The sequence below is a fragment of the Oryzias latipes genome, chromosome 10 (assembly GCF_053564925.1).
Source record: "Oryzias latipes strain Hd-rR chromosome 10, Olatipes_Hd-rR_3.1".
In the NCBI taxonomy this organism is placed as follows: Eukaryota; Metazoa; Chordata; class Actinopteri; order Beloniformes; family Adrianichthyidae; genus Oryzias; species Oryzias latipes.
The window spans coordinates 29871086-29895860 of record NC_136246.1 but is presented as its reverse complement, the minus strand read 5'-3'; the positions used below and the strand labels follow the sequence as shown (position 1 = coordinate 29895860).

Below are 24775 nucleotides of genomic sequence, written 5' to 3'. Positions count from 1 at the left end.
GACTATGAGTATCTCCTTTTTTTTTTTTTGAATGCTGGTATGCCGCGGGATTTTTGTCAAGGTTAAAGTGTGCCGTGGCTAAAAAATGGTTGAAAAACACTGTCCTAGCGAACGACACAGGATTTTACATTTTGGCTAAATCTGGCATTAATAATAAAAAAAAGTAGTAAAGTAATAAAAAAAAGACCACTGGGAACGCTTTATAAATAGATAAAAGATAATAATTAGAGTGGGTCTTTAAAGGGTTAACCATACATTCAAATGCCATCTACAGTTTCACCACTAGATATCACTAAAATTACAGAAATGTAGAAGTGTAAGGAGTTCTTATTTTGCACGTATTCTCAGAATAACACTTCTTCTGGGAGAAAGATTGTCACCAACCAAGTATTCAAAAGATCTTTTTTTTAGTTTTCTCTAAAAAAAAAATTAAAAAAAATGGGGTTTTAGACCCCTCAAAATATTGGCTTCAAAAAAATAAAAAAAGGATTATTTATTGCACAACAGCTTTCCAATATTTTGCTACATTTTTTCAAAAGCAGCAAAAGTAAAATTTAGTTCTAAAAGTTGCGTTTTATTTGTGTCACAATGAATGTTGTTGTCGGTCTAATCCCACAGAGTAAGAGGATTACACACTTTTAGAAAACACAGACATGTTCATCCAAAGAGCCAACAGCATTTGGTTTACTGAGGTGATGCTACCTGCCGGTTGTTTATTTGCAGGTTGGGACGAGTCATGCTTTTCATCAAGCTTTAGAAACTCAGAGCTCACTTCTTTGTTGACAATTTATATCTGGATATTCTTGTATAGATTACCATGACAACATACTAGCTAATTTTAACTGAAATGTGTGTGTTTTTTTGTACCAACTTCAGTCAGTTTAAATATATTTTGCATTTGGTTTCCATCCGGCTGCGCCTTGGTATAGAATGGCCAGTTTATAAATATCAACTGGATTTAGTGGAGAAATTGTTCATTTTTCTGGGTTTAAGCCTGGGCTGACAATCCTTTTAAATTTTTTTTTAGAAAGAGATTGCAACACAAAACTAAAGAGAAAAGCCTCTGTGAAAAATCAGACTTGCAAATGCACTAGATAGTGTTTATTGTATTAACTGGCTGAGTTGCTCTGCAAGAGGTCTGCTTGGGTTTACATCATTCCTCCTGCAGGACCTCCACCGTGTGCTAGTGCAAAAGCCTAACATATCCAAATGGTTTGCCAAGCAAATCCATGAAAACAGAGTTTTTGCAGGTGTCTGAAAATGCTCTCCAACAGGTTTTCATAGTGAAGAAGCTAGAAATTTTATAATGGGAGCGGTTGGAGAAACCAAGTGAAGGAAGAAAGCATTCAATTTAATGCAAACAAATTCAAACATATTTAATTCTGATGATGTCAGCACTGTATGATACTCCGCAGTTGGGTTGCTTACTGTAGCTATTCAAATGTTCCTGTAAAAACAGCTTGATTTTTCACCAAAGGAAATCTTTGTCCACATCATTTTTCCTCATCAGATTTAACGGACCAACACTCGCAACAGTATAACTCACATTTTCCCACACATTTCTAATGCTGCCCCCTGGTGGCAGAAAACAACGATAACATGAACTGGTGGATGAAGGAAAGCAATAATGACGAGAGAGGATGTAGAAGTATGTTTAAGCCCTTGACCTAACCATTTGTTGATTTTAGCTTCATAAATAAAGTGACTCTCCCTGAAAAATCTGCACTTGTACTAGATCTATTTACTTTACATTGAGAGAACCTGGTCCTTGGAAGGGAGTCTGGTCTGTTGAGGCTCTCGTGCAGCTTCAACAACAGGAGGTGGTTTCCCGTGAAGTGCAATGAACCAGAGCAGCACGTGAGCATATTGTGGCTTTACTCTTTGATCCTGCATTTGCCTACATACCTATTCACTTGGACGGTCTTGACTGCAGCAAGTCAAACTATTTCTGCCTTAGTCACAACTGCCCTTACGGGTGACTATGGACTGTCTACGGTGCGAAAAATGGGCAAACTTGTACAGGGATAGCATTATGTAAATTTTAAGACCAAAGATCACTCGGTGAGCCCTTTCTATAGGTATACTGAAAGCAACAGGTTGTAGCCAAACTTATACAACACAAAACAGAAAGTAAGAGTGAAGTAGGTGAAACCCAGGCGTGTCCTGCAGATTTGTTATTTTGTCCAACTCCCCTGAACCCGTTGGTGCTGTTCAAGTGAAAACTGTGGGCTCCTCATGTGCAGCCTGACTGTTGAGCGATCTTCACACCACCCCCTGCAACACACAGTTAAGCTACCACTTAAACACCAGTAAATGCACGTTTTGTGTTTCCGTGTTCAAAACTCTTGCGTTCGTGTGTAGCTACGCAAGTTTCTACAACCGTATTTGGGTTCCACATACAAAACGAGCAGCCATTGCAAGTTCAACCAGGTCGAATTGTGATCAATCAGGCACTCAAATTTGGTAGTGACGTATGGGTAGCATCCCTTCCAATTCATTGACGTGCCAAGCATTTGAAAATTGATTACAAAGGAGAAATTAATCATTTCCGGCTTGTGTCCGGCTTGAATTATATCACACCATGGCTTTCATAGAGCTGTGAAAGAAAAAGCCAGGAGCGAGATTCACGTGATTTGCACCGCTTCAACATTTCACACCAAGCCCCTTCAAGCTTTGAGTACATGTGCTGGTAAACAACAGAAAAAGAAATAGAGGACGAAGCCCCTTCCCTGCTTGTCCAGAACTCCATGGACTAAAGTCACGTTCAAGAATGGTCATTTAACGTGTTCAAGAATGTGTGTCACGCACCCAAAGTGACTGTAGCTTTAAAAATGAGGAAATTAGAGAATCAGAGTGTATGTTGTGTGGGCACCTATGGGCACTTAAACATCACCCATGCACCCCATGCGTGGAGCATTTGTGTGCGGTGCCATACAACAGCATTAGCCTTGCGTCATAAGTGTGTGTACCTTACATTATCCTTACAAATACGTCACGATACACTTACCACACGCATGACATCGGTACGTTCCATTTTCATGACGTCCCTTGAAGTGGCTGTATGAGCCTCAAGGGAATTGCAAGACAAGACACACCAGCCCTCCCCTTAAGATATGGCCGCTCCGGTCGGACAACCCAAAATCCTACAACATCCGTATGGGTGCGTGTGACTAAGGCTTAAATCTCTATTGCTGCAAGTCTTGGTCTACCACTTGTTTTCTGATTCATCCCCAAGTTTAATTTGTTTTGTCAATCCATCTTGCATTGGTGAAAATCCTTTAGAAGAAGAATCTATACTTGGGCGATAAAGCCAGACCACTCTCTGGTGTAAAGACTTCCTTTTAGATCCAAATGAATTCTTCTTAGCTTGGCATTTCCAGGATTCAGTAATTATCCATCGTAAAATCCCTGCAAAACCAACACAATCCTCTATATGCTCTTAGAGAATCTGCCTGTACATCCTCAGCTTTCCTTGCACTCATAACGACTCTTAATATTCAAAAAGGAAGTGAAGATTTCTCAATAAATATACGTTTGCTTAACCAAATAAACACATAGACATTGCTGGAGCAGATCAGTTCAGGATAATCCAAACGGCTTGTCCAGGTGCGGGGGTACAAAAATAGGAAACTGGCAAAATCCCATGCTTCAGCTTGGCTACAGACCAAAGGGATCATGAGGCAGTTGAATCCATTAAAGACCTTATAAGTTAAATGAGGCATCATGAAATATACAAAGGACAGTCAAATATTCCTGTGTGCAGGGGCTCTTCTTCCTATTGAGTTAACCTGTGTTTTTTTGGTTCCATGTTCTCCACAACTCCAGAAGAAAAATATCTCTTTGTGGCGATTACGATCCGTTTTATTGTGTGCAGACGGCTTTATTCCAAACTGATTGTCACACCACGTGTTATTTCCAATTCTAACCTTTGCCCACCATTGTTTCCTTTGACAAGTAAACCACCCAGTACACCATGTTGAATGCACTGAAGGATACCGGGAACAGGATCCTTGCGTACTTGTCAATTTTGCTGGTTCCACCCATCCCAGCAGTGGTTGGCTGAGAGCATGGCGTCTGCTTTGGCTCCAGTTTATTCCCCATCATCTGGATACGCTCCAGTTTGGGCCCCAGCAGATGCTGCAGAGATGTGGAGCTGGTTCCCGGCTTGCACGGCGTCCCTGCCATTATATCCGGTGTGGAAGCTGCCGCCAGAGGTGTGCTTCTCACCAGCTGAGCTGAGGAGGCCACGCTGAGCAGGCTCCCAGACTTCGGGCTGGTACGGGAGAGGGTGGAGGAGCTGCCATTGGCCCCGCTGGCCTGAGGCCGCAAAGGTCTTCCTCTTCCGAGTCCTGAAATGTTGGTGATGGACTGGGCTTTCTGCTGACTGCTCGGCTCCTGATGTGCGACGTAATTCCGCTTTCTCAGGGAACCATTGGAATCAGGAATTTGCTGTAAAACAAATGGAGAACATGAAAGATGCACCAACCTTTAGGGTTTCTTGATTAGCCCTGCAACAGACCGGCTAACCAGGAACCAAAAACCAAGAATAGACAAGTCAAGAAAAACACCTTTGGGCTGCACCTAAGGCCTTCTAAAACTTATTCATCAATTCCCTGTTGATCAAAATGTAAACCAAATTCAAATTCATATTAATTTTATTTCCTAAAGCATTTTCATGAAAAAAAAACAGCTCAAGGTGCTGTACAAAAAAACTCCCACACATGCTATAACATAATAGAAAAATAACAATAAAATACATTACAACACAAATAAAATATAAATGGTTATAACCCAGATGGCGCTGTCCGCCCTGTCCTCCTGTTGGCGGGGGTGTCAGCATCTTAGCAGCACAAACACAACTCATCCCCAGCACCTCCTGCCCAACGGCCCCCCAACCCCCAGGTAAGGATCACGTAATTAGCTCAGATTTAATTTTAGTTTGTCAGATTTACAAATTTCACCGACAAATGTCACTGCTGACATCCCACTACCAACCACTGCATTTGCTGCATCTTTGAGGGGGATCATATGTGGTACAGGGCGTCTTTTATTTTGAAAGGAAGTCATGTGAACCTCTGTCAAAAGTTATAAACCATTTCATCTTTCAGAGGGAAAAAAATCTCTGTTTATGCAAAAAATGAACAACATAGTTACTATTATAACAACATTAACAATAAAATAAATGCTTATTTTTCTAAAAGGTGAAGTAAGACTTTGTGACTCCTAGTGGATTGCAGTCGATAAGAAATCGACCCGAATTGCACTTTAAGTTTGCAATTGCCTCTTCTAAACAGACCATAATTGTTCATTTTTTCTAATTATATAATGTCACGACATTTAATTTCAACACATCAAGTGGTCTTTAAGGCAATTAGTGTGAGCGTTGCCTTACTTGTACCCTTCACTTGTACCTGTTTACTTAATATAAAATATTTCTGCAGAAAGCGGTCCAAAGATATGACATGCCTGTTCAAAAATAATCGTACTGCCCCCTTTTTTTGTTTGTGGGAAGCAGTTATTTTTTCCTCTTAGTTGTCTTCCTTTTTATTTAACATTGTGCTAAAAAAGCACTCACTGAAGTCAAATGTTATTTCAAAGACTCTTTTCCTCTGCTTAAGGAAAATCAAAGACAAGCGCACAGTAACCGTACAACTTTAAAGCCTTTTCAAAAGAACAAACATTGCCTGTTTTTTTTCCTTTGCAGAGAAGGTAAATTCATGTGAAGTGTTTATTCTTTTAAAGGAATCGGTCAGCATCAGTCTGCTCCCCCCACACCCCCAACACAGATGACTTTAATCTTGAAACTGACAACAGTGTGTGCAACACAAATGTCACTCAGCGAAGATTTCATTCATTTCACACAAGCTTAGGACAGAGAGCGCGCTCAGGATGGCGTTGGGGTAGTAATACTATGTTGCATCAAAGGAGCTTATCCTTTGAGAGTTGATGTTTTCAAGAGGGGTGGGTGTGATGCTGGTGGGGAGGCAATAATCCACCACAACTCCCCACCCTGATACTGAGAGGATCTGATAGCGTTGAGTCTCAAGAGGAGCAGTGGTGGTGTGAGAGTGGATTGAGCTCATCATCGCTAAAGGAGGCGAGAGTTGGATCTTTAAGGTCCCACTCCGGACATCTTTTGATCCAATTTAAAAGGGTTCCCATGGGTCTTCTAATTATGATTATGCAATTTTTTAGGCTAAATCTAAAGGTTGCCTCAGATTTGCAAATGAAACTTTTTGCAAAAAAGGCCCTGAAAAGGTGTGAGGGTCAAGCATTCAGTCTGCATTCTTTGAACCCTTTTAATAAAATAAAATATAATGAAACTACTTAACGAAAAACATTTTTTGGAATGGGTTACCTTTTACTTCTTCTCGTAGAACAGAAATAAATCTAAACACAGTTTTATCCAAATTACAGTAAATTTACGAAGTGAAGACCGGGTTGTTGCAACAGGTATGCAGCGCCTTATTTTATAATTTAGCCAATCACCATCAAGAACTCGTACACACAGTTCTTAAAAAGCGCTGGAGGCCGTGTATGATTGATGTTATGACAACGGTATGGTGAAGATCTGAACGCGGGTGTAGTGGGCCTCTGCGCGATTGTCTCCAGTACCCCCGTTTGAAGTCTGTCCAGCAACTGTTATTGGAAACGCGAGTGAGACGTGTTTGTTCAATCACACTGTTTATTCCAAAAATGTACAATTACACAAACACACGGTGAAAAAACGATGTCGCTTCCAACTTTCTCAGGCTTCAATCTAACAATGCAGTCGTGCTACCAGCGTCTCTCCGACGTGGCGTTACTTGATTGCAAGCTCCAACAGGGATTTTTTTAGGATAATAACTATTAAATATAGAAAACTGACTTTGGCTCCAACAGTGGGTCGCATTTGGCCCATGGGCCAGACTTTGGACTTGCCTGGTTTACGTTCTCCTGCTAGGTTACAGCCCTTCCTGATTCCCCTACGATTTGAATAAAGAAATACTCAGAAACACTGTTTTAACCTTAATTTCTTAATACATGTCCTTCATTGTTTGAAAAAAATGCCACACAAACATGTTAAAAACACAATTTTCTTCTGAGTGGGCCTTCAGCTATCAACAGAGACCAACCTGTGTTTACACCCCCCCCCTCTCAGCTGACAGGACTTCCTGAGAGAGTATTAACTTTTCTCCCCCCTCCAGAGCCACTGAAACATATACAGATGTAACGGCGTGTTGCCTTGGCAACCTACTAATCCATCGAAGTGCCGTTGTCACTTTAATGCATGCAGGCATGATTACAACACACTGATCCAAATTGGAGGGGGCCTCCTAAAGCCGACCCTGTAAACTGACGTACGCATCGATAGGAGATCCGTTAACGGCTGGTCTGCGACAGAAAACACCATCCAAGACGCCGGCGCCTTTTCCTCCACGTGACTCCATGGCAGATCGTATAAAGCACTCCTCTATTTAAAAGTGATGTTTGACTTTCATCATATCTGACTCAGAGTCTGAGCTCTAAAATAACTTCATAGCATATTCATGAAGTCTGAATCGATTCTCATGTCAGCTACCATGCTGTTAATGTAATTTGCTTAAGCTCCCAGCACAAAAAGTTGACAATTCGGTTGTGTAGGAATTCAAAATGTGAAATGTAAAAGCTTAAGATGTGCAAGAAGGGGGCACTAACACAACTGAAAACACTTCAGAGGGTTCGGGTGATTAAATGTAGCTTATCCATCCAGGTGAAAGATGGTATATCTGTCCAAAAAGCTTTGAAATTCAAGGTCTAAAGAAATCTAAAAAAAAAACAAAAAAAAAACATAATGAGGGGCCCGGCTATATAGGTGCTCCTTGACATATGATAATTGAGCCACAGCGAGAAAGGAAACATCACCTGCAGCACTTCTTCTGTGTCCTTCACCTTGACAGGCGTGGTCTGAGGCCCCGGGGGACATTTGGCCGGCTTCTTTTTGGCCCGCTCAATCTGTGCATTGGTGAAATAGTTGACAGCCGCAAACTCAATGAGGGCAGAAAAGACGAAGGCGAAGCAAACGGCGATGAACCAGTCCATGGCCGTGGCGTAGGAGACCTTGGGGAGGGAGTGGCGGGCGCTGATGCTGAGTGTCGTCATGGTCAGGACGGTTGTGATGCCTAAAAGGAGGTGGAAAACAATGAAAGCACCCAAAACTGTGCCAAAAAGAGAAGACAAGTTTTATTCTCTTGCTGAAAATGAGAATTTGAAAACCTTCAACACCAGATGCTAAAAGCTATGTTTGTCTTAACTAAAGTTGTTACTATGTGTGATATTTTCCCAGATTTATGAAAGAAAATAGTTTGATTTTATAAATCCCTTGAGGGTCATACACTTACAGATGTCCTGCATCATTCTTAGCTCCAAAAAAATACAGATTTTAAATAATAAATCATAATCAAAAAGTCTAACAAAGCTGCAGGACTTTAAGCAGAAGGGAGGGACCAATCCACTGCTGCATCTGTGACAATTCCACTCGTGACAACATTGGGTCATTTGTTCTCTCACGGAGAGGATTGGAAGGAAACGCAGATGGAGTGTGGTTTTCTGGCAGTGTTCTTCACCAGCATTTGGAAATGCAACATGCCTGACAGATCATTGGACGCACCGAAGCACCTGACCACACATGCCGTGGTCACGACCATCAGGCAGGCAAACGAAACACAAGCAGCAATCTAATAATATGAACATTTAAAAGATAGTTGGTTGAAACCAAATACGACAGAGCCCAAAACATGGACTCATCCTCTACAAAAGAATAAAAATAAATAAATAAATAAAACAAAAGCATTATCCAAGCATCAGATCCGGTTTGAATCTACCAACTCCCAACAGATGGCTCTCCAAAACCACACCCACCCAAAGATACGTTTCATGAAACATTCAAGAGTTTCATACTTTGTCCAAGACATTTAACTATTTCATGCTTTTCAGCAGCAGAGAGATCCTTTTTCTTTCCTGTATTGCTCGAAAATGTTGGTCTGGCTAATGATGTGGGACGTCCTTCTTTAATTTGACTGACCTGACAAACTAAACATCACAGATGTCTGAGATTAATGTCAGTGATGCCAAGAGCCCCGAGGCAAAATATCATCCAGAAGTTTATATAATATAGCATAATAAATTGGAACACAGTGTATAAGGCGGACTGGTTGCTATTAGTAAACAAAATTGGCATGCGGTCCAAAAATTAAGGTTAGGGTAATTTAATTAGCCCCATTTTTAATTTCAGTTAGTCAGATTCACACATTTCTGATTTTGATACAGGTTACAGAAAAACTGTTTGTCCAGTTAATTTTCAAGAAATCTTTTTCTTTTTATGTTTGCTTTTTGACGTCAATTGTTGCTTTAAAACTTGAACTATAATGTGTTTTGAACCAAAAACCTGGTGCTGAACTAGGACTTTTAGTTCACAATGATGCTCCAAAGAATTGCACGAGTTGTTTTACGTGTTAGGATGGCAAAGAAAGGACGTTTTAGGTCTAATCACAACAACATCAGATTCTTTTATCCACAATAACAGTGTTTTCCAGCTGTTATTAAGGTTTTTACTAGTCAAAGATTATTCCAACTGCACTTTTTTTTTACAACAGCCATGCTATAAACTTTGTTCTTTATGTGTTGTTTTTCTTAATGGTAGTTTTTCTGATTTTTTTATGCTCTGTTTTGCAGCCAGCATTTCTGAAACTCCAACCAAACAACTTCAAAAAGAGCTAAAAGTACATATTTGAATGCTTCGGCTCTTCAGATCAATGGGGTCACTTCTATACTACACCTACCTGACACTACAAACAAACAATATTTTTTAATTCTATTGTTGTTACAAAACAGTTTGACATTGCTTCCTCATCTGTCGCTGATAAAATTCTTCCCCTCACCGCTCTGGAAGAATCAGCCGTGGCTAATAACGTTAAATAAGACAACACCGAGGAGAAACAAAAGAAGCTTTTGCTCTCTTTTGTTTCAAAGATTAAAAAAAATGCAACTTAAAAGAGGATTATTTCTGTTGGCATGCAAGCTCTGCTTCCAAATACCATTCATTGCATGAAAAATGTCATGCCACCAGCTTAAAGCTGTTCATTTTTCCTTCTGGCGCAGCATCACTTCTGACTCTTCAGTCAGACTGTAAGCAAATCGAGGTTATACACCATAGCGCCTGAGGATCTATTGATTGAAGCTCCTGCATAGAATCCATCCAAGATGAGCCAAACATGTTTGTTTTCGCTGTAAGGAATAGGCGATGCCAAAACCCAAACTAAAAAGCTAGGAAGTAAGGTCATGCTTGGCTCCTATATAGCAGAGGGTCACTGCACCAGCTTTCAGCTCATCACTCGTCCTTGGTATTATTAATCAATAGCTATGACGTGGCTTGGAGAAAATCTCCTTTAGTCTTGATCTGGAACAGTCTTTGCTGCAGAGTCCTTGCGCAACATAACTGTGCGTCCTCTGCGCTGCTATATAATTACTTGTCAGTCAAAAAGCGACTTGGTGGCATTTTAAAGGTGGACTGCAGAGAGAGCACATTAACCGCAAAGCTGTTATAAACTAAAATGGACTTATGTGAGGGAAAGAAAAAAAAAATCAAACTGCATCATTGAAAATAAAAGTCAAAGCAGAAAAAGTGCCATAAAAGCAAATATCTGGATTGTTTTCTCATTAAAATGCCCTCAACAACACATGTATGTTGAATAAAAACAGGTATTTTAATCAACTTTGGCCACAAATTATGATCACATACTTGAAATAAAAAAGAAAAGTTCCTTCTCCATTAGGAAATTGAAAAATCTTTTAGAAAAAGGGCTGGTTTTTGAATCATCTGGGTTAATCTTCTTTCAGAATCAGTAATCTGGAGTTTCCATTAACACAGATCCTCTAAATCTTGTGACTGGCTGCTGCAGTGCACGTCGAGAAAGTCCCGGAAAGAAGGCAGATTTCCTGGAAACTCCTCAAATTCTGATATTATTCTTTCTTTCTTCTTTTTTTTTCTTACACAAGTTAGAGGATTTACCAGCAGACAATGTGGCCACAATTGTGTGAGACACACTGAGAGCATCACTGACTAAAGATGTTAGATTACGGAAGTACACAAACTAATCAAACAGTAATTGGTTTTCTACAGAAGAGACAAGAAAACCACACAAAGCAAGCTCATCTGGGGAAAAAAAAAGCTCAATTAAATTGCTAATAAAATAATAATAATACAATGAAAAGCATCATTTACTGTGAAATAACTTTTTTTTGTACAGCTTTAAGGTTAAAAAAAACTGCTGCTCCAGCAGCTAAAAAAACAAAAGTTGACTCATACACCCACTCTTGCTACAAGATGCATCTGGGTTAAATGCTCACATATCATTCTTATTCAGATGAAGCAACATGCAGTGTTCAGCCTCAAACACAATGAGCTGGAATGTCTTTACATCCACTTCCAACCTTTAAGCTCCCAGCTCATGTAAGAAAGGCCGACACAGTTTCTACATTCAAAGTTAGGCTTAAGACATTTCTCTTTGAATAGACGTATTGCCAGACTTGCTAGTACTCTGAAAATATTTAACTTACTGTTACCATGTTTAAATTAAACTTAATAACAATAACAATTAGTTGCTAATAGGCTGCTAGAAATTAGAAGCTGGGGAAAGTATGGTGCACTGGGGTTCTGTCTTCTTTTCTCATCATTCATTTTTTATTTAGTTCTCCATGCCTCGGTTTGGTGCAGTGCGATTCATGCATTGTCCCCCTTTCCCACTCCCCCCAGAGGGAGCAGGAGTGATTCCTGTACCTGGCCGTGTACCTCGTCTCAGCTCCTACACTTGGTTGTGGACCCTGCCTGTGGTTCGTCTTGCTCCCCCAGCTGTTCCCCAACTCATCTGGATGAAGCCCATCTGCTAGACTCTTTAAACATGTAGCTGTAGAGTCAGGTAAGCTAATTCTTCTCTGATAGTTCTGGTACATCACCTGTCCGTCCTGAGAGAGGATTCCTCCTTCATGTGGATATCCCTGAGGTTGCTTCTTCTTTTTCTCCCGGAATCCGTTTTTTTTAAAGGAGTTTTTCCTTACCGAGATGGAGGGTCTAAGGGCAGGGAAGCCCAGTTTAGCTTAGTCTGTTTAATTTAGTCATTACCTATTGAATTCTATGAGTTTATGTTCTTCATTATTTCATGTTTATTATACAATTACCAGTATGACGCCCATTGAGACAACTGTTGTAATATTGGGCTATATAAATAAAATTGAATTGAATGGAATTAAGCAAAGCCCATTTGGTTTTAGCTTCTAGCTTTTAGGACCGTTCACCACTTGAGTAAACTCATTCTGCTCCATTGCAGCTCCAATAAAAAAAAAGTAAAAACTCATTTTATTGAATCATTTTACTCTGAAATTGATACCATTGACTGCATATGGGAACTGGACTGAGTGAGTGTGACTTCACTCATAGAAAATTAGTTTAGCCTTTAACTCCAATGAAATGAAACCAATTTAGTTGCCATTTTTTTGCCACGGACACCAACACGTCAGTAAGTAGCGATTGGTTCGAGTCAATCTGAGTCAACATTTTTAATGGCAGCTGCTCTCACCAGCCAAGAGTGAGCTGGTTGGAAGTCCACACCCTACCCACTTAAAAGCAGACAGAACGAAATCTATCATTTAAAAGGTTTTGAACGTGGGATGTAGGGATCAGCAGGCACCACATACTTTTAATGAAGCATCGGATTAGTCAGTTTGTAACTTGAACAACTTGCAATAAAGAAAAAAAAAGATCACAAGGAAAAATCAGGATAATCAAGATCGTGTAAAAAAAAAAAATAGCAGAGCAAGAATGGTCATTCTGACAAATACAACAACTGCGTAAAAGCCGTTACAGGGTACTGTAGGTGTGTGTACTAATATTTGCACTGCTTAGTTTTATGCCGGGCTTGGCGGATTTGTTCCAAAGCAACGCAGAGGATGAAGAATTCAATGGATTTAGGGATTTGAAGTGATAAATAGCTTTATTGACTTGTTAGCATGTTCTTGATATACTAGATTCCTCCAAGTTTCCTGAAGCTAATTAAGCTTCAGTGTGTCAAGGTGAAGCTGTGGTTGTTATCTATTCTGTTGTTTTCATTTGCCTTTCAAGATGAAATGTCGGTTCTTGTTCCCATATTTTGTAAAATAAATTAAGTGCGACGTATAGTCCAAAAAGTATGGTAATAACTGTAATAATTGTTTCTCAGTAGACGTCTATGGAATTTTGGCTTCATGGAATCAGCAGGTACTTCCTGTTTGGAACGCTAAGGGGGGAGGGTTCACTCAGTCCAGTTCTCATTTACAGTCAATGATTGGTCCACTGTCTCTGGTAATTGAAGACAAACTTCTTCCTCCACTCTCAAAGCAGGTCACTGCCGTTGAGTCACCCAGGCAAGAAGTCAAAACAGACAATGACTGCAGGAAAGATGGGGAAAAATCCAAACACCGCCTCCCCCGCCGCCACCGTTTCATCCCAAAGAGCCACACACGCACATCCAAAAGCAGCGGATAACAGCAGAAATCCACTGCCTCAGACTTTCCACTGAAGCGACAATAGCTGCGTGGCTGTGACGGCCGTGTCATGCTGGATTCTAGGGAACGGGGAAGCAGAGGCCGTGCAGCTGGACTGTCAGATGCACAGCTCGCTGCAGCAGAGCGGCACTGATCCTGCGCTGCTGTGCGAAGACTGTGCGAGGGTCACAACACATCTTTTCACTCAGTAAACACACAAACCACACAGCCAGTGCTCAACGCACCTCGAACTGGCTCCGGTGACACTGCAGAGGGGACCACTGACCAGAAAACAATTACACAGGCGACTTGTTTGACTCCCGTTACACTGAGACCATTTCACTCAGTGCTGCCACCATTTAGCTCACTCTTTGTTGTTATAACCAAAAGGAAAGTGGAGCTAAATGGCGTTTACTAATATGGCACTTTTCTACATTCTCAGAAGGCCCAAAGTGCTTCACAGTCTCACTCACCCATGCGCACACACATTCACACACTGATGGCAGCTCCACAGTCTTACACCTATAACAACCAGGAGCAGTGTGGGGTATAGTTTCTTTCCCAAGGACACTTCAACACATGGGCAGGCTGGGAAGGAACCGAACCTGCGATCTTCCAATCAGAGGTCAACCGATCAACCCCTGCACCACGGCAGAAGAAAACTGTTTTTATTTTTGGTTTTGCTCTATTATGTGTTTCCAGTCTTTTCTTCTTTTTTTCTTTTTTTTAACAGTTTATCATTATTTATAATTCAAAGTGACGATGGGGTCAATAAACAAGGGGTGTCTTATTGCATTGTGGGTGCGATGGAGGGGCCTTTGACAGAGGGCCTCAAAAACCCTTTAAACACTCCTGCAGCTAAGCTAATTGAACCAAAAAAAGAAAAAAGATAGCTCGTGTAGAGCAAGAGCAAAGCTTAAGTGTATAAAATGTACTTTCTGTTTTTACATTGAATAGTTAATAAAGAGGCCTCAAATGAAAAAATAAAGTGACAAGTAAAATTCAAAACTTTGTTTCTCTTTTTGACGTCTCTGAATCTTAATATAGCGAGTCATCAATTATTTGACTTAACAAGGGATGTAAAAAATTACAAAGCACAAATATATCAAAGCCATTTACGACATCAATAGATTTATTAGAAAATAAAGAAAAAGAAAAAAAAAAATGTAAGAAGATTTTGCTTTATTCTTGATAGTGTTATTGCTGATCATCAATGGATGTATTTTCCGTAATGGATACATTATTCCTAATTTGAAAATCATTAACCTCATAAATGATGTGAATCCGGAAAGAAAAAAAGTGTTAATACCTTTAATAGATGTTAAGAACCAGATTATGATATTAAAAAAAATGGTTAAGTGAAACATTATAGGCATGGAATTGCTTAAGTTTAATTCCTCCCGATAGCTTTCAGGCAATTAATCAAACGACAATCATTACATTTAATGAATTCAGAATGTATGATACTGTATGCAAATTTAGTTTTATGATTAAGAGCAATTATAATGTCATATAAAGAAGATCATTTTTATTTTTTATTTAATAATTTTTTTTTAATCTAAAATAGATTTTTTTGCATTTTTCTTTAGGTTTTATTGCTGAAAATGTCTTGAAATAAATCAATCAAAATGAAAAATATTTTTAAGTGAATCCATGTAAATGTGATTTCCATTTAAAAAGGAGAAAATTAATTAAAAAAAAGCTTTAAGAAAATCACATGTCAGGCAAATTCAGACACTGTTCATATAAGTTTATATTTGTAAAAATTGAGTAGATAAATTTCTCAGAAGGGTGTTTTTGTTTGGGTGTTTCATAGCTAAAAACAGTTTGTATCTTATTATAACCACCAGAAAAACATCGGTGCATCAATGTGGTGGCAGCTGGGATGACACCTCAGCACTAGCTGCTCTGTTGCCATGCAGGTATCAACATGAGCGCCTCAGACAGGCTGTGCAGGGCGAGGGGTGCATGACGTGTACGTACCGAAAACCGTGCGTGCCGGGACGGATTCCTTATTTATCCAGAAGGACACTTGGGAGAGGATTACTGTCATTATGCAGGGTATATAGGTCTGAATCATGAAGTAGCCCATTTTCCGTTTCAAGTGGAAGTAGACAGTCATTACCACGTATTCACCTGCAGGATCAACAGAAGTTTGATTAACAAAGAATTAAATTAAAACGATCATTTCTTTGAATTTTGGAGATTTTGTTAAGTTTTTTATATAGGTTTCAGATTTGAATTTGTAAAAATGTATTTGTAATCCTTTTATGAACTGTCTCACTGACTTCTTGCTGGTTTCTGAGCAGCTGACTGACATACATAATTTTAAATTAAACCTTAGACTAAATATATACTTAAAAAACAACACATTTTACAAAGTACACACATTTGTGGACAAGTTTTGATTGTGGCTTACTTGAAAAACACCTTAAGTGCTAAAACAACTCACCTGTAATGGATTTAATTGTTTCACTGGAGACCGTTTGGCCCGTGAGATCGTACTGAACCAGGCTGGAGGACTCTGGAGGAACCTCCACCGAGTGTTCAGGTCCTTTGGTCCAGGTGTAGATCATCTCTGTTTTAGGATAAGCGTCTGCCGGCACAGAAATACAAAGAGGAGAAAAAAACTATAAGGAAGCATTAAAATATACATTTGTCTAAAATCTAAATCAGGGGTCCCCAAACTTTTTCCAGCGAGAGCAACTCGACGTTTTCATTCTCTGATCGGGGGCCAGGGTCAGTTTGAAACAGAGAAAGTGTGACAGTGCCAAAATGTAAACTGAAAGCCACACATAACCAAATATTAATAACCCAATCTGATATCAAATAATCCTCTCTGGGTTCTTCACCAAAAATATATAATTACATTCTTTATGAAGTTAGTAAAAAACAAATGACCATCTCTGGGTTCTTTGCATAAAAAGTCAGGAAATATTTAGTAACACTATTTTAGATTATAGAAAATCAATAACCAAATAAATCTCTGTGGGTTGTTCACAGAAATAAAGTTTCTGTTGTCCATGCACAATCTTAGGTAAATGTTCAAGAATCTCTTAAATGACTCATATGAGCAGTCTCTTGAGGTTTTTGTTTTCTTTGCTTATTAGGAGGTTTTCAGGAGGCTGGCCTAGTAGATACCACTGTTTGTTCTCTGATCAACTAGGTTAAATACCTGCATTCTGAATAAATGTTTCCCTTACCAAACCTTTTAGTCATTTTTCTGTTTTGATGGGGGGGGCAAGGTCACGTTCAAGTTCTATGACTGGGGCAAAGTGAGGTTGCAGTAGCAACATTTTTAGCTTAGCTCACATTTCAATTCAAATAAGCTTTATTGATGTGAGTAAACAATACCAGGGATTCCGTTTTTTATGCTTTCATGAATCTCTCACGTGACCAGCCTAAATAAAATAATAACGCAAAAAAAAGAAAAGATATCGTTCAGGGGGCTGGGTCAAATGGGTGGGTGGGCCAAAGCCGGCCCGCGGGCCAGAGCTTGGGGACCCCTGGTCTAAATTGTCTTTTTTTTGCATAAACGTGCTAAAGTCACTGTTTGACCTCAAGTCTTAAAGATCCACTCTGATCATCTTTGGATCTATTTTTATAGCCTTCCCAGTGGTCTTTAAATTATGATTTTGCCATGATTTTGCAGAAAGCTCTCCGTTTATGAACTCTCCTGCTAGTTTAAAGCCCCTCATACCCCAACCCAACATTATTGGTGCAACAAGATTGGCAAGCAATGTTGGAGCCATCCAGCTTTGCAGTTTTAGGCCAGATTCCAGCTCGGACAAGGAACATGAAGTTGCACATGAATTTAGTCGTCTACAAGTGGATGCTTTACAATGGGGCGGAGCAGGGAGCTCGGGCCCCGCCCAGTGTATTTTTTTTACGTCACAGATCTTTTTCAGATCATCCCATTTTTCATTCTGTCCAGATTCACAACGATTTGAATACAGAAATACTCAGAAAGGGTGCATTTTCTTTATATTTGTCCTCCATCATCAGAAAAATACATCAAGCATATGTTGAAAATACCTTAAAAAAGTTATGAAAGGATGTACAACAGCAGAAGAAATGGAGTCAAAAAAATACAGTCTCCTTCCTCACCACCTCTGAGGGGTATCACTGCTAACCACCATGCTGCTGCATGAAATTAAACTGAAGTCACAGATGCTCTCCTTCTTTAGTCAGTCCCTCCCTGATGGAGCAGCATTATGATTACCAACCAGTGTGGATCTAAAACTACACCAGAACCAAGAGGAACGAACCAAAATGTGAAAAGCCCTCTCACGTATTGTCTCTGCAAAGCGTTTTGGAATTGCCTCTACATGTGAAGTGCTTTAAAAATAAAGCTAGAAAAAAGATGGGCTCTATGAAGAACAGTTTAAAGTGTCTTTACAGAAGCAAAACCTTCCCATGTTAGCACTCTGCCTCTTATTTGCTCATTGGTTTACGAACAAAAAAAACTGACCGATCTGTGGACGCAAAACAAAACGGCAGTTGTCTTTGCCTGCCACTCCCTATGGGACTCCACATCGGCAGTACACCAACTGTTCCACCAAATGAAATGACTCCGATGTGTCATGGGGTGGAACGCAGTGCCTATGCATACAAGTCCAGATGGAAAGCCAAAAAGGAGACGGGGAGAGGGAAGAGAAAATGGAAACACGGGGCAGACGGCAAGAAAATGATCACACACAGCACTGGGGAGGGGGGTGGGGGGTGGGCTGCATAGGTCTCTGCTGTCCTGAGGCAGAAGAAGAGAGTCTGACCTTCCCTCTGCTTCAGGCTGCATCAGAGACATGATTCCTTTTTTCTCTCCTGTGAATGCAGGTGAACAGTGACAATGAGCAGGATGGAGAAGGACGAAAACAAGAGGAGAGGAGAGAGGCAGGACACCAGCTGAGAAGGAGAATTCGTCCTCTGCGTTGTCACCAACCGACAGCGGACTGTCAGGAGACAAACTTTCTTTTCTCTTTCAGATTTAATCTTCCAAACGCTTCTTCCGTCAGATAAGACGAAGCTGCTCCGTTCCTTTATTTGAGTCATTTCTGCTGACCAGTTGGCACGCCATAAACACAGATGCTGAATCGGAGCTTCATTGTTCACAATAAAGAACAAATCTCTTCGTTCTTTAGAGTTCAGTGACTTTCTGAAGCTGCTGTCTTTACAATTCAGTTTAGAACTAAAAGTAAGAACAATGTGACTCAACTCTCATCATCTGGAAAGACTGCTGCATAGAATTAAAACCAACTAGCTTTTTCCGACCTATAAATATGATCAGAGGATAAAACTCACAAACTCAGAATCTTCTGTTGTCTTTCTTGCAAAACTGACTGGCTGTTGAGCAGCAAATCGCTAGTAGTCCACTAGTCTAAGAACAAAAGGAATCCACTCGTTTATTCCATTTCTTCTGATCACATTCCTTAAATTCCAGGTTGTGTTTTAAAATGAAAAATCAACTTTTTAATGATTTAGTATATCTTTAGTTCTTCCGTTTTTTTACAGTACCTCACAAGTAAAATAGTCAGGAAGTTGACCAAATTTAGGAAGAAATTTTGAAGATTCTAACTTAATTTAATGCAGAAACTAATTAAAACAAACACGCAAAATAAGCTTCAATGACAACAAAAAAGTGAAAACAACAGGAAATGGCCCTGAAGACTCAAGCTCTTTGATTGATGAAGGAACAAAGAGGAGATGATTAAAAAGTGAAGTCTGGTGGTGAAAACAGAACTTCACTGGAATATGTGACTGTAAATACACTTCTAAGATGACGGTGAACACACTTAATCTTGTGCTCTTCAAGACTTCCACACGTACAATAATAATTCTTTTATATTATATATTTTATGTCATAAGTACTTCTTACTAAAATTTACATTAAACATGTAAAAATTCTGTCTGATAAAATTGCATTTTAAAGAAACACTTCAATCATTTTTTGATCTATTTTAAAAGCATTTTCAGAGGTCTTTTAATAATAATTATGCTGATTTTAGCCCGAATAAAAACAACCTGTGTTGTTTTCTAGGACATAGATTCTGCAGAGCAGCAGAAGCTCATTAGAAATTTGCCTCCGAGTTGTGGCCGGGACTTTTGGCGGGGTGTAAGCCTGCCCACACTTCCCACTATCCCTTCATTTACAGTCTCTCCCGCTTGTTTACAGCCCCTCACATTCACAACCTACCGGTGCAACAAAAATGGCGAGCAACATTGGAGCCATTTGAGTCAGATTCCAAAACAGACGACTAAAACAAAGACGTACATTAATTTAGTTGTCCACAAGTGGATGCATCGGAATTGAGCGAAGCAGGGAGCAGGGAGGAGGTCATTTTAAATGGGAATTATCCTGTTATATGACCCCCATCATGTCACAAATACATGTTAAAAACACCAAATACAGCATTTTTTTGAAAAATGAAACAAGTCTGACAAAAGCGTTGAGAGTAAACTTTCTTTACCTTCAACACTTCTCACGTAAATCTTCTACATATTATGGCAACAAGGACTCAATGGAAATCATCTTTTTTAGCTCAATTAGTTTATTTCTTGTTCTTAAAAAAAAAGAAGGAAAATCAATAATGACACAGGTCATTTGCGTTATTGTAAAAATTAACATGTTCTGAATAGCTTACCTGGTTAAATAAAAGGAAAAAAATGTTGTTGTTTTTTTATCTATTTAACTCTAAATAAACTGGATAAAATGTCTCCTTCCCATGACTTAAGATCCTTATTAATGTACAAAGATATATTTTTTTACTATGTGGTCAGTTTTCTTGGATAACTTCTTCTTTCTTAGATAACTTACAGCTCCCAAACTTGAGAGGACATGCATGTGCATCCATGGGGAAATCCACAAGCTTCATGGGACACTGTGCAATGATAGTTAGCCTGAAGGAAAACAGAGAAGATGTTTCCCATTAAGAAACAATCACACAAGTACTGACAAACTAAGAAAAGAAACACTCTATTGACTGCAAAACTAACCTTAAGACACAGAAGATCGAAACATCTCAAAAGGTTATTTGAAAGCTTGCACTTTTCAGCTAAATTGGAAATAAAACCTTGAAAACCAGAATCCTCTACCTGAAATGTTGTTTTTGCTGTAAGTTAAGTAGTGCTTCAAAAAAGTACTTCTCCCCACACAGCCTTCTACTGTTTACACCAAGAGTCTGGCTTTGATTTCATAAGAAATCTCTCTTATTGCTTCACAACAAACAAAGTCTGTCATTCCTGCTATTTTAGCATGAAAAATCAACAGCGAAAATGCTTCATGTGAAATCTCCAAAGCTTCATTAAACAGATCGCATTGGCAAAGGTTGAGCTATATTTCATTTGGCAAAAATGTGAGAATCTTGAATACATACCTCATGGTGTAAAGGATGGTGCCGTTCTTCATGATGCGGAACAGCTTGTTGGGCGCCGTCATGTTGTGAGCAACCGACCTCTTGCCATTCCTGAAGAAAGTATCAGGCGTCCACACCTTAGTCACCATCAGGTTGTTCAGCCTCAGGATCTCCATCGGACCCTCGTACATCAGCCGCCGATCTATCCACATCTGACGGAAGAACACGTCCATTGTGTATTCCTGAAACCAGAAAGAAATTATAAGGCCACAAAAATAAATACATTTCTCGTCTTAATTTGAAGGTTTTCTGATCAAATACATAATTTGGTTTTCTTCTGCAGCCTTAAAAAAAACATCAAGCAAAACAACTGTTACTATGACGTTCATCTTAGAAAAAATACACACCATTTCAACATCTGAGACAGGCCCAAAACTTGTCACATAAATATCCGTCTTGACTTCAGTCACGGGACCTGTTGAATCAACAAAACCAGACAGGAGCTGTCACAACTATGACCTGCTTTAAATACAGAGTTTCTGACAGATTCATAAAAGAAAACACTTTTTTCTGACAGTTTAAAGGGAATCATTTAAAACAAAATGTTTTATTATGATTCGGAAGCTCTTTGCCGTCCAGATTTAGTGTTTTTCCAAATCTCTTGCAAAGATCCTGCTTTTAGACACCCTTTAGGTGTGGGTGGAGGAAATGCAGTGCTTCAAAAATATCCTCCAGGTAAATTGGCAAGCCACAGCCTCCTTGCTCTGCTCCATTCTGATGCATCCACTTGCAGACAACTAGATTGGGGGGGGTGTGAGTGGCTGTAAGTGGGAGAGCATGTGAACAGATGGATGACGGGATGGAGGGGTGGGCTTTGGAATGACGACGGGGGGGCACAACCTCCCTGCTACGTGCACTCAGCAATAGGAAGGGGAAAAGGGGGCGGAGTTGTTCTGTGGCAACAGTCCCACCCACAACTAAGAGGTGAATTTCTAATGAACTACTGCTGCTCTCCAGAAAAGAGGTCCTTATTTTTATTTTTTATTTTGCCCAAAGAGTGCATAATTATAATTAAAAAGACCACTGGAAAAGCTTTTACAAGAGATCAAAAGATGATAAGAGTGTGACTTTCAATGTATAAAGAAAATAACAGGAAAACAAGTTTCGTCTAAATTAACCAAACGAAACTCCACAGGGGTAAACTGAATCATCGGCTACACTGGAATAAAACAGAAATAAACCAAAACAAAACCAAAGTAAACAAACCAAGTTCTAATTAAAAAAAAGAGCCCAGAAAAAGGTTGGCTCTTACATTTCTAAAAACTGCACCTGTTTAGCACAAACTACGCTGATTCCCCTAAGAATTCATTGCTTTATTCCCTTTGTGTCCATTTTATTAAGAAAAAAAAAAAAAATCCCAAATAAAAGTTATTGAATATAACACGTGGCATAGCTCAGGGTTCAATCTTTGGTCCACTTTTATTCATTGTCTTTTATTAAACCAAACATAAATGTCAACCACTTGATTTCTTCACTTGAGAACTTGTAAATTAGTCACTCAGTAAATACTAACTTCCATAAAAAACAAATTAAATTAAAAAGCTATAAATCTTAGCTCTGACACTTTTAGGAAACAGTCTCCTGCTCCAGCTTTACATCTGAACTGACTTCAAATGCATTTAGTTAATCTGCTGCACACAATTACAAGAAGAATCAGTTACAGTATTTCATTTACCTTTTATTAAACCCAAAAACTCTTCTTAAGAACTTTAGCATCCCGAATTTCATGTTTCTTATGAGTTTATCTTTTTGTTCAGATGGATTTTAGCTTTAGCTTTAGTTTAAGAAACGTCTTTTAAAGCAACTTTTGAAAATTCTAGAAGAGCTTTTCTTTAAAAAAAAAAGAGCTTTGAAATCTGCTTAAAATCTGTTAAACTTTCGCATTTTTTCAGTCTATGTAGGGGCACATCATTAGCATAAAACCATTAAACAAATGTGCAATGGCTCATTTCTTTAAAAACAGTATGATGCACCCGCACACTTCTTAAACTATGTCAAAACCTCATCTTGAATGTATTTTTTCTCCACACTGAATGACTGCCAGGGCAGACTGCAATGACAAGAGTGGGCCTGCACGTGTGTAATTCTCTTGACAGGCTGCTCAGCACTGAAAACCACCAGCAAAGTGCCTCTCTAGGAATAATGCTGGTTCTTAACATGAACAGGCACGATAAATGACAGCCAAATCCAGACTTTTAACACTTGAACTGTGCATTAAGCCTCTGTCCTGCAACACACACTTCATTATACAACAGCGCTCTTCTCAGAGCGCATATAGGCCTGTCTACAGAAAGATTTCAAATTATGGACGAAATTTAGCATCTGCTGCATTGTGATGCGCTCAGCTAAGACACAGCGTTAGAACAAGTCACCCACATAGAAAGAGGTAGAATAAACAGACCACAATGATGTAATGACATACTTTATCTCTCCTGGGTGAGAGATAATCTCAGTTTTGTCTATTATGACACACAAAAAATACTTTTGCTTGATGTTTAGTCAGTGCTTGAATCATCTGCATTTAAAACTATCATATTATGTTCTGTTGCTCCTTTTTATCTTTAAAGATAATGTATAGAGTTACAGCTTTTACATTCTTTTAAATCATTAAAGTAAAGGTTTTTGGTGCAATGAAGTATATTTAGATATTTTATTGCATTCAATTGCAACTCATACATGTTTTACCATTTTTATTTTAGAAAATGGTTAAAGAAATTCCTTTTCTTAACTTGAAGTATCCAAAGTGGAAGAGAGTTGACGCTCTTCTTTAATATCATCTCTGCCAGTGCGCAAAACAGCCGTTTCCCTAAATACCTCCAAATCCAGGTCGCAGCCTGTTGTCATAGCCGTCCAGAAGTCGGTCCAAAATTCGAGTAAAATTCTCCGGGTTGGTCTTTTCATCCTTACGTGTCTGTCCACAGATTTTCTCCACACTAAAATAAAAAAACAAAAACAAAGAAGTTCTGAGCTGGAAACGGGAGGTGTAGGTCAAAGCCATCCACTTTAGAGGTTTCAGCACCACGGACAGAGGCACTCACCAAGTCGCCAAAAAGAAAAAGTGGACGAGGATCCCGATGAAAGCGGGGCGCGTCGCTGTCACCATCTCCTTCTTCTGGGCAGCCACCATCCTTGCATGCCATACTTCTAGCTGCTTCACATCTCACCGCGCCAGCCGCCTGTGTCCCGGGGAATCACGCGCAGGGGAAGAGACGCGGTGGCGGAGACGGCGGCGGCGGCGGGGCGCAGCGGCGAAGAGCGAAGAAGTTGTGAGCCGCTCTGCTGCTCTCACACATGGGCGCGCGCCCTCACATGTGCGCTTCCACCTTCAACCCCACCAACGGTCAACTCTCCTTCCTTTCAACTTCTCTCCTCCCCCATTTGCCTTTCCTCCTTTTTACTTTCACCCTCTGTTGTTGGAGGCTGCTGCTTCAAAATGTATTTAATAAGAGTCACGTGACTTCTTTCCTTTTTTTATTACCTCCATGTGAAAACTAGAAAAAGGAGGACTCATTATCCATAAGCCCTCCCTCTTTGCTAAACTTTCACCATTTAGCTTTAAACATCTGGCCTTTGACCTTTACTCCACTGTCCTCCATCACTGGCCACCTTGTAGTTGTGTCACTCGCTGCTTAGCCTACATGTTGAACTACTTTCAGCTGTTCTTTGGTGAGCTACTATTAAGATTCAAATGGGTCAATCTTGTCGCAATACGCAATTACGCACATGCACAGACACACACGCAGGTACAGTAGAGGAACTGGGACAAGCCACATGCTGCTTCACAGATTTCACTGCACCTGGGACAAACACAAGACCTTCCCTTTTTTGTG

At 39.7% G+C, this 24775-nt stretch overlaps 1 protein-coding gene across 3 annotated transcripts; it reads right to left on the bottom strand.

The window, feature by feature from the left end:
• Positions 1–482: 482 nt before the first annotated feature.
• gabra4 (gamma-aminobutyric acid type A receptor subunit alpha4) lies at positions 483–24740 on the bottom strand. Of its 3 annotated transcripts, none has more exons than XM_011480495.4 (9): positions 23984–24740; positions 23760–23878; positions 21293–21360; positions 20907–21127; positions 20348–20430; positions 15989–16132; positions 15520–15672; positions 7885–8141; positions 483–4449 (listed from the first exon to the last, which is right to left on the bottom strand). In XM_011480495.4, exons 1-9 carry the CDS (start codon positions 24070–24072, stop codon positions 3922–3924), a joined length of 1662 nt encoding a protein of 553 aa, XP_011478797.1. In that variant the 5' UTR covers positions 24073–24740; the 3' UTR covers positions 483–3921. The 3 variants fall into 3 exon arrangements, with proteins under 3 accessions (XP_011478797.1, XP_020562429.1, XP_020562430.1); XM_020706771.3 differs by lacking the exon at positions 483–4449 and adding an exon at positions 7576–7786; XM_020706770.2 differs by lacking the exons at positions 21293–21360; positions 23760–23878; positions 23984–24740 and adding an exon at positions 21207–21260.
• Between the last annotated feature and the right edge of the window lie 35 nt (positions 24741–24775).

Coding starts and splice junctions, on each gene's coding strand:
- gabra4 (XM_011480495.4), bottom strand. CDS start 24,072: ATGGTGGCTGCCCAGAAGAAGGAGATGGTGACAGCGACGCGCCCCGCT. Junction 23,879..23,983: donor TTTTTCTTTTTGGCGACTTG/GTGAGTGCCTCT, acceptor TTTTTATTTTAG/TGTGGAGAAAATCTGTGGAC. Junction 4,450..7,884: donor ACACAGAAGAAGTGCTGCAG/GTGATGTTTCCT, acceptor TTTGTTTTACAG/CAAATTCCTGATTCCAATGG.